Genomic DNA, 15,937 nt, shown 5'->3' with positions numbered 1-15,937 from the left:
TCCCCCCCCTTTTTTTTTTTTTTTTTTTTTTTAAATGAATTCCAGAATTCACCGTAGCCCTCCAGCCCCTCTTTGAGCACTACTGCTGCCTGCCCTGAGTGCAGCCTGGCCCAGCCCCCTGCCGGGAAGGGCACAGTGCCCCAGCTCAGAGTGACAACCCACCTATGCCGTTTGCACAGATCTGGGGGCACATGCCCCCCATGCCCTCCCTGGGTGCATGCAACGGTGAGAGCTACCCTTCCCTCCCCACACCCCCGGACAAGTCGCTTGCAGCTTGGTTCCTGTGCACTATCCTGGCTGAGCAGCCCCTGCCCCACTCCCTTCCTCACCACGGGCCCTTGATATGCCCTCCCGCTGCCACACACACATGTAAAAATGAGAGAAATATGAAGGGGTACATAAGCTGAAATTTGAGATGGAAGGGGTACATTTGTTAAAAAAGGTTGAAAACCCTTGGTATAAAACACTGTTTAGGGGTGGGGGGGAGGGTGTTCTGTTTAAAATTATACCTTATATTCCCTCCAATTTCATCTCCTGTACAACAGCAGATTTCAGTGTGAGACCATCTTAACGGGCAACATGCTTAGTTCAGAAAAAATTATAAATGTTAAATGTTTAATTTTTGCTTGCTTAATGCAAACACAAGAATGTCACTTTTGTAAGGAAATCTGGGGGAGAAAGCATCCCATTTCAATGTCTAGTCTGTTTCCTAATCTAAACGAATCTGGTTACTTAGACAAGCCAGCTCTCATTAAGCTTTAAATGATTTTAATGCATTTTTCTGAAGAATCCTCACTGTTAGCTTTGGACATCAGATTTATTAACTTTTCATCCACAGAAAACAGATGATAACAAATGGCTACTTTATTTTTTTACAAACATTTTCCTCATTGAGTTTCCTTTGAATGTTGTACTGGACTTCTTTATGTATTTTGTATACAGATAATAAACATCCTACCTGTGTCCTCAAATGCTTTAATGTTGTTCTGTACAGTAAACTGCTGTATTAGTAAAATAAAGGATTGTTTGTTAGTGCAGCTTCTTGTTAATTATGAGCTACATGATTTTAGTTGGGCAAACAAAAACTTTAGATTCCCTGAAATTAATTTTTTAAAGCAAAAAACTACTGATGCAGTTTTTTTTTCTCCTGGAAAACCCAGGGTACTTGCTGTTATGAAACTGAAATCTAAACAAATCTTAAATTCTGTGGACAGTGTATTGTTAGCATATGTGATGTCTGGGTTTCAGAACTACTTTTTGGCACTTGTTCTCTGAAGCCACTGATGGTCAGGCGTGTCATATTGAAACACATTGCTAAAGAACACCCCTGCTATTTGATCCATGTATTACTGGTTTGGAGGTCAACAGGAGTCCATGCTTGCATCAGTGGAGGATTGTACTTTCTGCCTAGAGGAAAGTATTGTTTGGTATTGAAGTTAACATGACTAAAAATAGAAAAGGAGACAGCATTAGAATGAAGTAGATGGCAATAAGCCATGCAGGAGAGAGGAAAATATTGGGAAATCCTAGATAGTTTTAAAGTATAAAATAGAGCTGTTTTTTCCCACTTTAAAACAGCTTATTTGCCAAACAGATTCCATTTCAAAACTTTGAAGGACTTTACAAATATTACACCTTTTAATACATGAAATAATATATTATCTCAATTCTTTAAAAATGGGTAAGCCAAAGCAATAATTATTAGGGCTGTGCAAAGCTTTTGTCGCCGATTCAGTTCAGCGGAGATTTGGCCCAATTCAGTGGCCGAATATCCAAATCCAAACTGAATCAGGAGACCCTTTAATCTCTCTGAATCAAATCGGAACCTTCCAAATTGATTTGGAAAGATCTGGTGATTCAGACAGACAGCTTTAAATACTGTTTTTTTTTTGGTTTTTTTTTTACATATCTCAAGGTACCAGGTGGCTTGTGAATGCTGTGATGCTGGGGCGGATGAAGTGTCCCACAGGAGTACAGGGCAGTCCCCAGTGCACTCAGCAGCACACCTGGAAGTGGACCAGAAGCAGCTCAACGACTGGCGATGGCAACTACAGAAACACAGGTTGCAGACGATGAGCGAGGAGCACAGATCCACACAGGAGACTCTTTTGGTATGTCACTCCCACAATGCACCGCACAAAGCAGCTGACTGCAGGCTTCCACCACACCGATCGCATAAGAGTGAATTTACCTTGCATATAACGAATTTGTGGTGTAAAAAGGGTCATCCCATAAGAGCGAGTTTGCACAGGGAGAACCTGCATAAAGCATGGGGAAACCTGTACAATCTAAAGACAAAATTGACAAACATGGAATAACAAACATAAAGAGTAGAGGGTGTCAGGATAATTAAAGGAGGATTGCTTGAATACCCTGTTGGTCTTAAGGATATAGATGTTAAGGTGAGTGCATGAAGAGCAGTGTAAGCGTAACAGATGCACTAGAGAGAGGACAAAAAGAGAGGAGAGAGTCTTTATTACCTTGAAATCACAGGCTTTGGGATTAAAAGGAACAATGACATTTGAAAGGAAGAGGTAAAATATCCGGGTTAGGAGAGCTGTTTCAGATGACAGCTGGATTTCTGAACACAGAAGTGGTACTAGTCAGGGGAAAGTTCAGTTAAGGAAACAGATTTAAATTGTAGATGTTAAATTGGTGGTTGGAAGCCAGGGAAGGAGGTCATTGATAATCAACAGGGGTTGAGAGTGAAAAGGAAGGTGTGGTATATAGATGGGTGCAGGGATAAAGGGTACTTTACAAGGCTTTAAGTAAATGAATGCTTTGCTAGTTTAAAAAAGAAAAGGATAGGAGCAGAGGCAGAAAGCTGGGAGAAGAATGACAAAGGGGTTAGTTCCAGAGAGACCAGAAAGATCAAGAAAATGTAAATGGCCTTGGATTTTTATTTGCTGGAAGTGTTTGTGATCTTTGAGGGTGGATTTGGTAAGAAATTGAATAGAGATCACTTGGAAGCTAGAGAAGAGAAAACAGGGTTGAGGTAAATCTTGTAAAGGTGGGATGAGAGAGGAAGGGATAGTCTTGGAAATGTAGGAGCGGAAAAGGAGAGAGATACTTGGCTAACTAGGAAAAAGCAGGAGATTAATGGAAAGTTTCCAAGCTTTTGGATGAAAACTATAGCCAAGAGCAAAGGGGCAGCATAGGCTTGCTTTGAAAGAGATCTTCTGAGCAGAGAGAACTGCATAGTAAAGAATGCTGGAAGAGTTTAAAAGGGGAGTAGAAGGGTATAACTAATGTGGTAAGTGGTCTTACCACTGAATAAACAGAGATGCAAATTTTATAGCAAAGTGAATTAAGATGAGCCAGACACCAGCATTTTTGCCAATGTAAATAGCAACAGAGTAATAAGAAAGGAAGGAACAAATTCTGAGGAGAGCCACGGCTGTGTTTTAGGTCAATGTGTGGTATCTAATCACAGTAGTTGAGTAACAAGTTTAAAAATGGAATCAGTGGCATTGACACAAAGGAAAGAACAGAACCATATTAGGGGTTAGTCTGTTCTTCCTCTAAACTATATGGAACTAATATGCACCAACTTCTAGCAGATTAAATTGTTTATCATCTAATACCAAAACAAGGAAAGAAGCAAAAAGGAAATGACACGAGACTCCCATCTCACACCCACCCTGTGTGACATAGGAAAATATAGTAATCTAAATTCCAGATATTTTTAAGTGTACAGGGAAGCACTATCTCTGAACCCATTTGCAGCTGTGACCTGCTTCTGCTAGCCTGTATATCAAGCTGTGCAGTGTTTGGAATTTGTGCAGCAGCTTACTGTAAAGCTGTAACCATAGGAGGAGACTCAGGCTATGGTCAGGCATTCAGTTCCAGTGCAGAGTATTTCTGGGAAATTCTTAGTGCTGGGAAAATAGGCCGAGGTTGGTGGCATGCAGGCATTCCAGCCCATGGCTGGTGAGCTACACAAATGCCTCGAAGTCAAGCACTTCAGCCAGGCTACAATAGAGGGTTGCCTCCTTGATTCATCTGCCCTGCCCCCCAATCCTCCCACTCTGCACTAGGGAAGTCTGATGATTGACAACCTGCCGTGTTCCCTGCCAGGCCCAATGAGCAGCTGACAGCTGCTGGAAAACAGCAGCTGCCCGTGGCAGCTCCTTGTCCTGCAGAGGTAGTAGAGGCAAAGAGAATTGCTCTCCTGTCTCCCTGCCACCCTTGGGCATTTCTGATGCTCCTTGAACAGTCCTGTAGAGCCCCAGAACTACAGATTTCCCTCATTTTATGCGGGCTCTGTGTGCGCAAATTCACTCTTATGCGATGACCCTTTTTATACCAATAATTTGTTATACGTGAGGTAAATTCACTCTTATGCAATTGGTGTGGTGGCAGCCTGAAGTCAGGTGCTTTGTGTGGGAGTGACATGCACGAAAATATAGTCCTTGTGTGGATCTGTGCCCCTCGCTTATTGTCTGTGACACGTTTCTGTAGTTGCCATCCCCATTATGATAGTGCCCTGTGCTTGTGTGTATGGTCTGCTGTTGATGGATACCAAAATTGTCTTGTAAAAGTGATAGAAATGGGTCTGGGGGTTAGTACAGTAGAGGTCTTGGAATGTATCTCTTTTTGTTACATTGTAAAGTGGGTTCCCTTTATGCAAATTTGAGTGGTGTGCCATTTTCCAGGAATGCATATACAGCATGAAGTGAGGGAAATCTGTATTAAAGTGGCAGCAGGAATGGGCACCATTGCTTGAGCAGCCCCAGGACTCTTGTTTCTGAAGTTGTGGTGAGAGCACTGGGCAACAGACATCTGCATAAGCTAGCAGAGGAGCCCTCCTGCTGGGGGACACCTGACTGTACAACTGGGACATACTAGCCTTGCCCCCTCCTGTTGACAATCGGCAGAGGGACCAGGCAGAAGCCAGCACCTGGGTACCAGACTCTGATCTCCTTCCTGGTTCCCTTGATCTAGTTCCATGGAAGAGGCAGCAGTATTGGGTACTCTGACGGCTTACCACCGGGCAGGGAACCAGCCACTTTTTCCCCCTCTCTCCTTCCTTCTCCCTTAGAGTGTGGGAGAGGAAGTGGGGAACTGTGGGATACTGGAGGTCCCATGAATAGACATTACACATACCACTGGAAAACTTTACAGGGCAGCAAAATGGCTCTTTAAAGGTGCTAGCAGTGTGTGGCAAAATCACTATCTGCTTTTTTTTTCCTGCCACAAGCTGAGTACCTGTATGTTTATTTTTGTGTTGGAGAAAATGGCATATTTTGTAGTATAGATATAATGCCTGTTCATGGCCTCAGTTCATACATTTACATCACCATAGCTAAAATTTAAAAGTGAACAAGACCTGGCTACGAAACAAGGCCAAAGATCTGGACACATCATTAGTCTATCCCACAGGTCAGCAACCCCTGGCACGCGTGCTGAGCACAGCACATAAGGCCATTTTGCTCGGCATGCCACCACCAGCCCAGGCTCTAAGCAGCTGCTGCCAGCCATGGAGCCCAGGCTGCTCCCAGCAGGAAGCTGGGAGGCTGCAAGCCCTGATGCAAGCAGACTGAGCTCCTTGGGCCGGCTGCAAACAGCTGCTCCGGGCTCCGGTATGTTGGCATTCCAGCACCTTCCAAGGTGGGCATTGTGGTTTTTTTGGCACTCTGGCCAAAAAAACATTGCCTACCCCTGGTCTATCCAAACAAAAATACTAGCCTGGACCAGCTAGAGATTTTAATGAGGCTGAATGTTTACCCATAGCTTCTAAAAACTCTAAGGCTGCTTGCAGACACTAAGAAAACAAAACCAAACAGCAGTTTACTTTTTAAACTCGGTGCATTCCTGTGCTGAGCCCTGTGGATGCCCAGAAGAGGCATGCCTTAATTGGACCCGCCTTGCCCGACATATGTAAAAATCAAGTGCTTTAGTGGGGCTTTTTTGGTGTTTTTATCTAACTGCTGATTGAATCAGCTTTAGCTAAAACCACCGAATAGCCCTGCTGAAGCGTCTGATCTGTACAGACACTGCAGAGCCACATCAAAGTAACATGCTGCTGCTTCTGATAAAGCATGCTTTTGTTTTGCTTCATTTTTTTCTTTAACATTTGCAAGCAGCCTAAATGCCTAGATTTTAGTTGGCTTGGTATCTGCAAACAGTGATGTATTTTTGTAGTTAATGACCTGTATAAAAAATTGTATTGCCTTATAAGATTTTGTAATAGACTTTCAAATTCTAATTGAATGCAACACAACTCATGATGTGCTGATATAATATGTAAGTTATCCCTTTGAAGTTTGTTTCCCTTTATTGTTGCCAGTGAATGTGAGAATTAGCTGCTTAATGAAGATAGTTTAAGTCTTAATTTCTGTGGAAGGACTAAAATGTACCAAACTACAGCACATGAACGGTGCATACCCCTGGTAGCTGGCAGGGCAGGGCTGCACCAGTGGCAGTGGGAGCCTGGTGGCAGTGAGCAAGGAGCTCCTGTAGATGCCACCAGCACCGTCAGCAGCGGGGGGGTGGCAAGCACCGACCAGAGGTTGGAGACCACCCACAGGTGGCATCAGCAGTGGCCAGGGGCTATCAGGGACCGCCCACAGACACTGGTGAGCGGTGACTGCCCACAGGTGCATGCCAACATGCACCCCCTATGTGTCACCCCTGCTGCAGCATATGCCAGTCAGTAGTCTTTGTGTTGTAAGTAGACTAATGTGCTAAAAATTAAATTATTGACTTGCTAAGCAAACATATTGTTTAATTACTCAGAGTTTAATATTAAGGTCCAAAAACTTTTTGAGTTTCTTACGGGGGGGGAGGGGCACTTAAAAAGGTGGAGAAAGGAGGACAAAAGAGCACCACTGTTAAGCCCCCCCCCTCCAAAGAAACAAAAACAACCAAAACTGTCTAATTTTCATTTGAGTGCAGCATTCTATTTAGAAAGCTGACTTTTAGCAAAAAGTTCAGTATCAAGTAGATGAACTCGCCCCACCCCTCGGGTCCCTTCGGGGTTTGCAGCCCCCCCCTCCCAGCACCTCAGAGATGGCCACCCAGATGGAGCCCCTAGTTCTTGGCTGAGCAGGCTGCCTGTCCCTTTCTCAGGCTCTGGGGCCCGGGAGCATGGCTACCTCCCCTTGTGGGGTCTGCTCCCTTTTGGGGTCTCTGGCATGCCAGCTGGAGGAGGTCCAGCACCAAGGCCTCTACCCCGACGGAGCTTAACAACAGGCACAAACCTCTTGCAGCCCCAGCAGAGCTTGCTGAGCTCCAAGCACCCACAGGCAACACACTCAACTGCAGCCATCGCCCCCGCTCTCCCCAAGACAAAATATAAAGTGTTTGTTGTGGGAGACTCCATCCTGAGGGGGACTGAGGGGGTAATCTGCTGCCCCAACCCCTTAGCCTGGGAAGTCTGCTGCTTCCCAGGGGCCTGCATCTGAGACATTGTGGAGAAGATCCCTAAGCTCCTCCAGCAAGCTGAAACTTTTTAGTGTTGTGCAACTTGTTACAATTACACCCATATTAAATTATATTTGTCATGAAAAAATATTTCTGCCAGGATATATAAGTTATGTAAATTATTTGAAAATTGTCAATTGTTTTTTATTATTTCATATAAAAATGGCTATTAAAAACATTTGGGTTCTGTCTACAGCTGAAAGTTGGTTTCTCCCCTGTCTTAAACAGCCATCCTAAAGTAAAGATGCTGATATTATTAATAATAGAATCCAGAATCCTGACTTCAAGTGGAACCAATATTGGAATGTATAGGCTATCACAGGGGTGGGCTATTATTTTGGGCGGAGGGCTGCTTACTGAGTTTTGGCAAGCCATCGAGGGCCGCATGACAGGCAGCCCAGGGCAGATAAATATTAATTTTCTAAATTTTTAAGGGGCCCCGCAGGCCAGATAGAATTGCCTGGTGGTCCACATCTGGCCCGCGGGGTGCATTTTGCCCACCCCTGGTCTATCATATGACATTCTAAACTCTTTTGCAGCTTTTTGTGGTCTCATCACTTGCATCAGGGGAGGGCAAAATGCTCTCACTCCACTTTGGGCAGCAGGTAATTTTTCCTGTTTAGTCTCATTCCTGGCTATGTTTTGTTTCTGCTCCTGGTTTGAGACCACTTTAGATTTGAACAGGCATCTAAAAAGCAAATGTTCTTGCTACAAGCATTTAAAACTGAAAGGAGTTTGAAATAAATTCTTTCATACCAGCTGGATCTTCACGTGACTACTATATTTGTCTTATTTGAAAACTGCAACAGGAGTTCCTGTTTTAAACCAATAGAAATGAGGGACTTGGGAATTACAGTATAACTGAAAGAATTATTGACCCAAATAGTGATGGTGTTATTACTGCTGTTTGCTGCAGCAATTTTTAATGGACTGATGTTGGTTCTCCAAGTTTTTGGCAAATCAAATAGTTTAGGAAACAGTACTTCAGAAAAAGTTCATCTGTGTTCTCTTGAAAATAGCTTCCCAGCAAGTGTCTACTAACTGTTATATGTTGTAATAGATTTTGTACAGAAGCTTGACTACTAAAATGTGCTATACAGAGACAGTCTTCTGAAGACATTATGATATATTCTAGGTGTTGTATAGATCAGTAAAATAAGTACCCAAGGGTCTGATCACACACCCATTGAAGTCGATCAGAGTCTTTTTGGCTGACTTCCATGGGCTTTTAGCTTCAGCCCTTAGTATGCTGTGTTGTATTTAGAAAGAATCTCTGAACAGGAATATGTGGTATATGTCATAAGTTTTCCAAACTGGAGTTCTATTTCTACGTGCCTTTGATATTTTTGCTTATGATTTCATAATTTCCTACTGCTAAAAAGATATTAGGTAAGAAACGTGTGCTAGGCATTAATGGATCTTAAATTATTGGTATTAATCATTATTTGTTATTCATCTGATTAGTTACATTAGTAACTCCCATTAATAGAATTAGGAAGCTTTTCTTTTTTCATACCCTTTAGTAGTTGTGTTGAGAACTAGTTGTGTAAACTTCTGTTTTTCTTTTCTTTTCTTTTTTTTCTGTCAAACATATTGCTTTTAAGTCCTGGGTTCCCAAACCACAGATTGCAACCATGAATTGAGGATATTATGAACATATCTGTAGCCAATTTGACCCTTTTATAGAGAGAGATTGAGTCTAATATCAGGGCAAGATAAGGAGCTTATATTTGATGGTGACTGACTGTACTTTGGAAACAGTTACAGTGCTGGTATTATTCAGTGTTTTTGTAGTTGAGCACAGGTGAAACATGCTTATTGAAAAGGACTTTTATTAAACAGATGCTTGCTGCATGAGTAGAAAGGCCCCACATTTCTGTTTAAAGATGAAGTAGACCACCAGAAAAGTGAAGTATGAGCCAGAAAAGCGTTGCAAATTTAAGACAGCAACTATAATTAGTCTATGACTGCTACTTTTTGAACATCATGGTGATATCTAGTTGAACTGTGTTTATTTTCACCTGGTTCATTTGTATACCTACACATTTTAGAATATTACACACGTTTACATGCACGTGCGGAGTTTTAAGGTTGAAAAATTGATTAGTCAGAACTAGGAAATACAGAATTAAGGTTGCACAGTACCTTGTGTTTATATATAAATGCAATCTTCCGTTATGTGATCAAACATCCTTGCAACAGGGCTGACTAGTAATGAGCAACCATTCAGTGAATTTTCTTTATATGTGGCCCTGCATGGTACATTTAATTGTTAAAAAAAGTAAGCAAAGTTTCATTTCAATAAGCCCAGCACCTGCTGTAGATGCTCAGTTATTCCCAACTCTGCATTGCTTTTTAAAAGGTGGGGCTAGTAGGGACACTGATTTTTCCTGCCTTCAAAATTTCCCTGATGTTTTACATCTCAAAGTACTGGAACTACATTAAAGGGAAAGGTTCCAGAGTTTAAACTGGGTAAAACTTATTTCATCGTAACCTGACTCTTGAGGCCATCCTATTTTAGATGAAATTTTGCAAGAAGTACCTGCCTGAGGTGCGGCTTGCATATAAAATTTCAACCTATATGTTTACATTTTGGTAGGTATAGTGTTACAGGCAGTTTTAATAGTTGGTTTTATCAGCCTGTTTACAATTAAAGTTTAAGCATTGACATGTATTAAATTAAAATGTAATTAAATAATCAAACTGCCATTAGAACTTGTAATAAACTGTGCTTCAGGACCACTGGAGTTCCTTGTAGTTTAAGGAAGATGAAATGTCCAGAACCCTGTCAGATATTGGACTTGCAGAGGCAGTTGGAAGAGGACAGATATCCAATCTGGATGTGGAGTCTTAGACAAACTACCATAAGAGTAATTTCTGATTTTGGGAATGCTATGCAATACAAAGGTTTTCCATGAGTCAGAGTAAAAGAAAATATCTTAAGCACCTTTAAAACATTTGTTGAGTTTTAAAACCTTTTTCCTTTTCTTATTTATTTTTTTCTTTTCTAGACCAGAGATGACTTCCTAGGCCAAGTGGATGTTCCTCTTTATCAGTTACCGGTTGGTATTAATTTAATATTACCTAAAACAAAACTGTTAATGCATGTAACTGTTTTATTAATCTGAGTAAGTATATGGCTTATAAAATTTTGCCTCTTCTAATCTGACACAGCTATTTCTCAAAACTAAGCTAATGCAACCTACATTGTTATGCTTAGGTATGCACTTCTACTTATGACTTCTTCTATAATAAAGTTTTCATATACAGTCCCGAAAGATAAGATTGATTATGATTACTGTCCCATTTGTTATTCTAGCTCCTGATTACATAGGGAAGAAGTTTTTCTTTCTGGTTCATTTTAATTAAAAATAACTCTAAATACAGAAAATAGTTATAATAGAAAATAGACCAGAATTAACCTGAGCTTACATTTTGGTTATTTTTTGCTTTTGAATAATTTTTACAAAACAGTTTCTTCACTTACAAAGGAAGTTATATAAAAGAATAAAGTGCAAAGTACTTTCTTGTAGTAGCTTCATTAAAGGATCTCTCTCAAGCATTACAGAAATACTAATCAAATTGTTCCTTAGCCATTTTGACAGTGATACACAAAGGTAACAAAATGCAGCAAAGAGCTGTAATTATTTTTCAAGCGACGATTTTGTTGCAATAGGAAGTAACTAGAGAGAGAAGACCTACCAGAGGCAGACCATATTCGCATTACCTCATTCCCTTAGCCAAGAAGGCTGGGGGTAGGACTTTGGTATTTGTTATTTGTCAGTGACTCTTTTCCAGAGTTCTGTTAGCCAGTAGCTGAAACAACCAAAGTCCCCACAGTCTCACAGCTGCAGCTCCTGTTGCCAAACTGTTCAACACTGTGCATGTTTATTGTGAGCTAAATCAGTGGTTCTCAACGTTTTTTGTACTAGAGCCCACTTTGAAACATCAATGACCAGTTCCAATTCAATGCCCCTCGCTTCTGACCCAGTGCCCCTCACCCCCAGGCCCCAATCTATTTTTAAAGTACATTGATCCTTTTTTTTAAATTTGTTTGCAGATTGAGAAATGCTGAGCTAAATGACTGTTTGGACTTCTAATTGCTTGTCTCTCACTATTGTTCTGTGTACCTTCCATGTTTTGTTTTTCTTCCCCCCACCACCTTCATTGTCCCGTATCTCCTCTTCCTCTTCTCTTGATTATAACTACTCACTTTGCTTACCTATATTTGCTACCCATTATACTGACCATATAATTGACTTACCCTTTTTACCATGTCCTTTGATAATAAGCTCCTGTGACTGATGGACTCTAATTAGTTTATGTAACATCAAAGTACAATGAGACCTGAACTCTAACTTGAGGCCATCAAATGCTACCTTAAGATGATAATCTATATTGCATATTGATCAAATCCAGGAGTAAAATCCTAGTTCTCTGCTACAGACATTGTGTTTACATAGGTTAAAATTTTTGAAAACATTTGCAGCACTGCTAGTAGGAAAAGCAGTGATACTGACATAAAAGCATTAAGTAACTTAGCATACAAAGGGGACTATAAATATTCCTGTAGGCCCAAGCTAAGAGATAGGAATGTCAGCTTTTTTGGCAGGCATACCACAAACTAGCTCCCAAAATACTGAGAGTGCCACTCCAGTCAACTTTTGCTATAAAATTTGATACTCTGCTTTCTGTTCTGTTGAATTTGCTAATGTGTGGCCTGTCCTCTCCCTACCCGATCACAAAACTTACACATAGGCCTGTGTGAAGTGGCTAATATTCGCTTCAGATTCAGATTTGGCCAGTTCAGGGGACAGTGATTCGATTTGGTGATTTGAATCACTGTCCTGAATCAATTCGGCTGAATCTCCAAATCACCCTAGCCCATCCCTCGCCCGCTGTCCCAGGCCGGCAATGGCTGCCCTGCCCACCCCAGCTCCTGGCACTTTGGGGAAAAAAAAGCCCCGGCTCACCAGGTGCTGCCTGGTGTGGGGGGAAATCTCTGCTGCACCCTATTGCCCCATGCTGCATGGGGCGCTCTGCACGAGCCCCCTGCCCACTGTCCCAGCCCCCCACCATGGCTGCCCTGCCTGCCCCACCAAATTGGGCCAAATCTCCTCCAAATCAAATCAGCACCTGAAGCTTCACACAGCCCTACACACACACAGAGGCTTCCTGTGTCACTTGTGGCACTCATGCTTCAGGTTGGCCAACCTGTTTTAAATTATTCTGATGATTAGGTTTAGAATTTTAACTTGTATTTCTTTTAAGGAGAAATGCATTTTAAACCTTTTTTCATTGGCTCAGTTTTTCTCCCACTTCCCTTCATCGTCTCCCCTTATTTCTACACTGTTCTTCCTCATGTTCTGCTGCTTATTCTTTCTCATTTCCCTTCCTGTATCCCAACCATATAGAACATATTTTGATGAACCTCTTTTTAAAAAAGAAGCTAATGTTAAACACATTATTACATGGTGACTAATTAGAGGAAGGCTTATAGTTTCAAAACCCTTTTTAGACGAGTAGTTCTTCCGCTTCTATTTGTGGTGTAAAATGCATCTGTTTCATGTCTAAATATATGCTTCTGTAGAGCTTGAAACATCTTGCTCTAGTTCTGAAGTAAATGAAGGTGGACATGTATCTTGTTCACGAATTGCTGTCCTTTATCAGAGAGCAATAACACACTCTTCAGTACCTACATAGGGCGCTACTAACACACTCCTTACCTAGTAGCTCTGCTCTCCAGTTCAAATGAACAATTAAACTCTATTATTTTATAAGTCATCCAGTCAAGTAAAATATATTTTTAGAGCAGGAATTTTCTCTGACGTGTTACACAGAGATATAAATTAAATTAATCTGTTTGCCCATCTAATTAGGATAAAAGATCAGTCTGTTTTTGAAGTAGGATTTTAACAAGAGTTAAAAGTCTAATTTTGATCCACTGGCTTATCAGTCATATTTTTGACGGAAAAATTTTTGCAGTTCCAATAACAAAATAGGATGCAGTTTAACAGGGATAAGTATAGAGCACTGCACCTGGGGAGAAGGAATCACCAACACGCGTACGGATTGGGAAATTACTTTCTAAGCAGCAGAAGGGGATCTCAGAGTCATAGTTAACTCAAAGATGAACATGAGCAGACAATGTGATGTAGTGATCAATAGAGCTAACCACACTCTATCATGCATTAACAGGTGCATCATGACCAGGTCTAAGGAGGTGATACTTCCCCTCTATGTGGCACTAGTAAGGCTGCAGCTAGAGTATTGCGTCCAGTTTTGGGCGCCACACTTCAAGAGGGATGTGAATAACTTTGAGAGGATCCAGAGGAGGACCACTCGTATGGTTAGGGGCCTGTAGGAAAGGTCCTACAAGGAGATACTGAGGGACCAAGATCTCTTCAGCCTCCACAAGAGAAGGCTGATAGGGGATCTGGTGGCCATCTACAAATTTGTCGGAGGGTGGGGAGGCGGCAGCAAGGTATAGGAGATATTCTGTTTACCAAGGTGGCTCTTGAAGTAACTAGAAACAATGGCTACAAACTGGCAGAGAGCAAATTTAGACTAGACATTAGGAAGAACTTCGTTACAGTAAGAGTTACCAGACTCTGGAATGGGCTTCCAAGGGAGGTGATGCTCTTCCCCACCTCTGCCTTGGAGGTCTTTAAGAGGAGACTCAACAAACACCTGGCTGGGGTCATCTGATTTAAAATATTTTAAATGCTTTTGACCAGCAGATGCATGGGTCATAGCTCTAAATTTTAAGAGGTATTTTTTTGGAATATAGTGCAGAGCTTTTACTGATACTAGTAGTGGCAAATAAGCATCAAAATGCTATGATGAACGTATTTTTGCTGCAAGAAGATCCAGGGACAAGTTTGTTTCCCAAATTCAGGTTGTTTAAGGCAGCAGACACTTTGTGGTTGAAAATTAAGATTGGAGAGCTTGTAGCAATGCTATAGAGAACATAAATGTTCTTTGTCTTAGAGAGAGCTTCTGACCAGTCCCTCTAGTGAAGAGTGCAGGCTATGGGTATTGCACTGAAGAATACAAGATGGAAATTGATTTATAGTAATTGATAATAGCAGAGCACATTATAGTCTTATTGATTTGTTGTGAATAGAAAATTTTAATGTTGTGATTGTCTCCACATACTGTGTAAATTCAGTATGGTTCCACTAACTTAAGTGATAACTACTATGTACTTCCTTGGGAATTATACAATATAGAGAGAAAAACAGTAGAATAAGTCTTGCTTTTGGACACTTCAAGAAATGAGGGATTTTTTTTTAGGGGTGCCCCCATAGAGATTTTTTGGGCTGATTTTTAGTGGAGCTACAGGAGGGGCTGCAGCCGCTCCAGAATTCACCGTAGCCACCACTGCCCACCCACACCCTGTACGAAGATCTGGGTGTACACACCCCCTATGCCCTCCCAGGGTGCACATAGTGGTGGGAGCCAGCCCCTCTCCCCATAAGCGGCTCAGTACCACCCCCCACCCCAGCCCCAGTCCTTCCCTCACTGTGGGGACTTCAGTCTGCCCTCCCCATGCCCCTTCCCTTCCTTTACCCCTTGCACCATGACAGGCTTACCAGCCAGACCCGGCTGCTCTCCATGCTGCTGGGCTTCACTCCTGGCCGCCTGCATGCTGTGCTGAGGCTGCACGCGCACACACAGCATTTATTGGCCACATTATCAGCTACATAGCAAAAAAAGCCAATTGCTGATGGTCAATTTTCCTTTTATTGGTGCTGAGCCGATATGGGACCGATGTATTGGTGCACCTTTTTGTATCACTTCTTAAGCAAATATGGAGTAGTTCAGCAGGTACTGTTCAGCAAAGCCTTATTCTGAGAAGCAAATAGCCTCACTCAGCAGTGAGTAATTATTTGGGCTGGAGGGCCATTTAAGGAGTTTTGGTGAGCTGTTGAAGGCTGTTGTGGGGGGTGGGAGGGATAAGACCTGGCGTTGGCCCTCATCACTGCTGTTTACACTATCTGGTGGGAGTTGAGGGAGGGCTCTCAGGGATTGCAGCTCTGCCCAGACCCCACACTGTCACCACCCCACAATCCTGGTCCCAGTCTTGCCCACCTGTCTTGCTCCCAGATACTGCTCCCTACTTGCCTGCAGCCCCATCCCATCTGCTCAACTAAGCACATCTTATTCGTGGTGTCCCAGGCTAGTCTCCTTGGAGATATCCCATCTGTCCACCCACTCCTTCTGGCACTTCTGGCCCCACAGAGTACAGCTCCCAGCATGCCAGAGAGACGTATATGGGGATAGGGTGGGTTCCAATCCACCCCAGGCAACACCTAGGGGTTTTGAGACTGACTGCATGCACCATGGCCTGGGCTGCCCTCCACACCTGGGCTGGGTAGGGCCAAGCAGCCCACCGCGGGTCAGATAGACAGAGCCAGTGGCAGGGGTGGTAAGTGACCGGAGACTGCAGCAGCAGCGCATGGCAGCCGTGGCGGGGCCTATGCAGCACTGACTGCGGCCCGTTCCCCCA

At 42.5% G+C, this 15,937-nt stretch overlaps 1 protein-coding gene across 2 annotated transcripts in view; it reads left to right on the top strand.

Annotated features, from left to right (window-relative positions):
• The window catches only part of NEDD4 (neural precursor cell expressed, developmentally down-regulated 4, E3 ubiquitin protein ligase), a 154,038-nt gene that overhangs the window by 81,726 nt on the left and 56,375 nt on the right, over positions 1 to 15,937 (top strand). For both annotated transcript variants that reach the window (XM_019504263.1, XM_019504262.1), the window contains one exon: positions 10,437 to 10,487. In XM_019504263.1, the coding sequence (XP_019359808.1) occupies positions 10,437 to 10,487 (51 nt within the window). The remainder of the gene's footprint in view (positions 1 to 10,436; positions 10,488 to 15,937) is intronic.

This window comes from Gavialis gangeticus, unplaced genomic scaffold (assembly GCF_001723915.1).
Source record: "Gavialis gangeticus isolate Ggan-Ray unplaced genomic scaffold, GavGan_comp1, whole genome shotgun sequence".
Taxonomy (NCBI): Eukaryota; Metazoa; Chordata; order Crocodylia; family Gavialidae; genus Gavialis; species Gavialis gangeticus.
The sequence above is the reverse complement of the archived record's forward strand: the minus strand, read 5'-3'. Positions and strand labels throughout refer to the sequence as shown.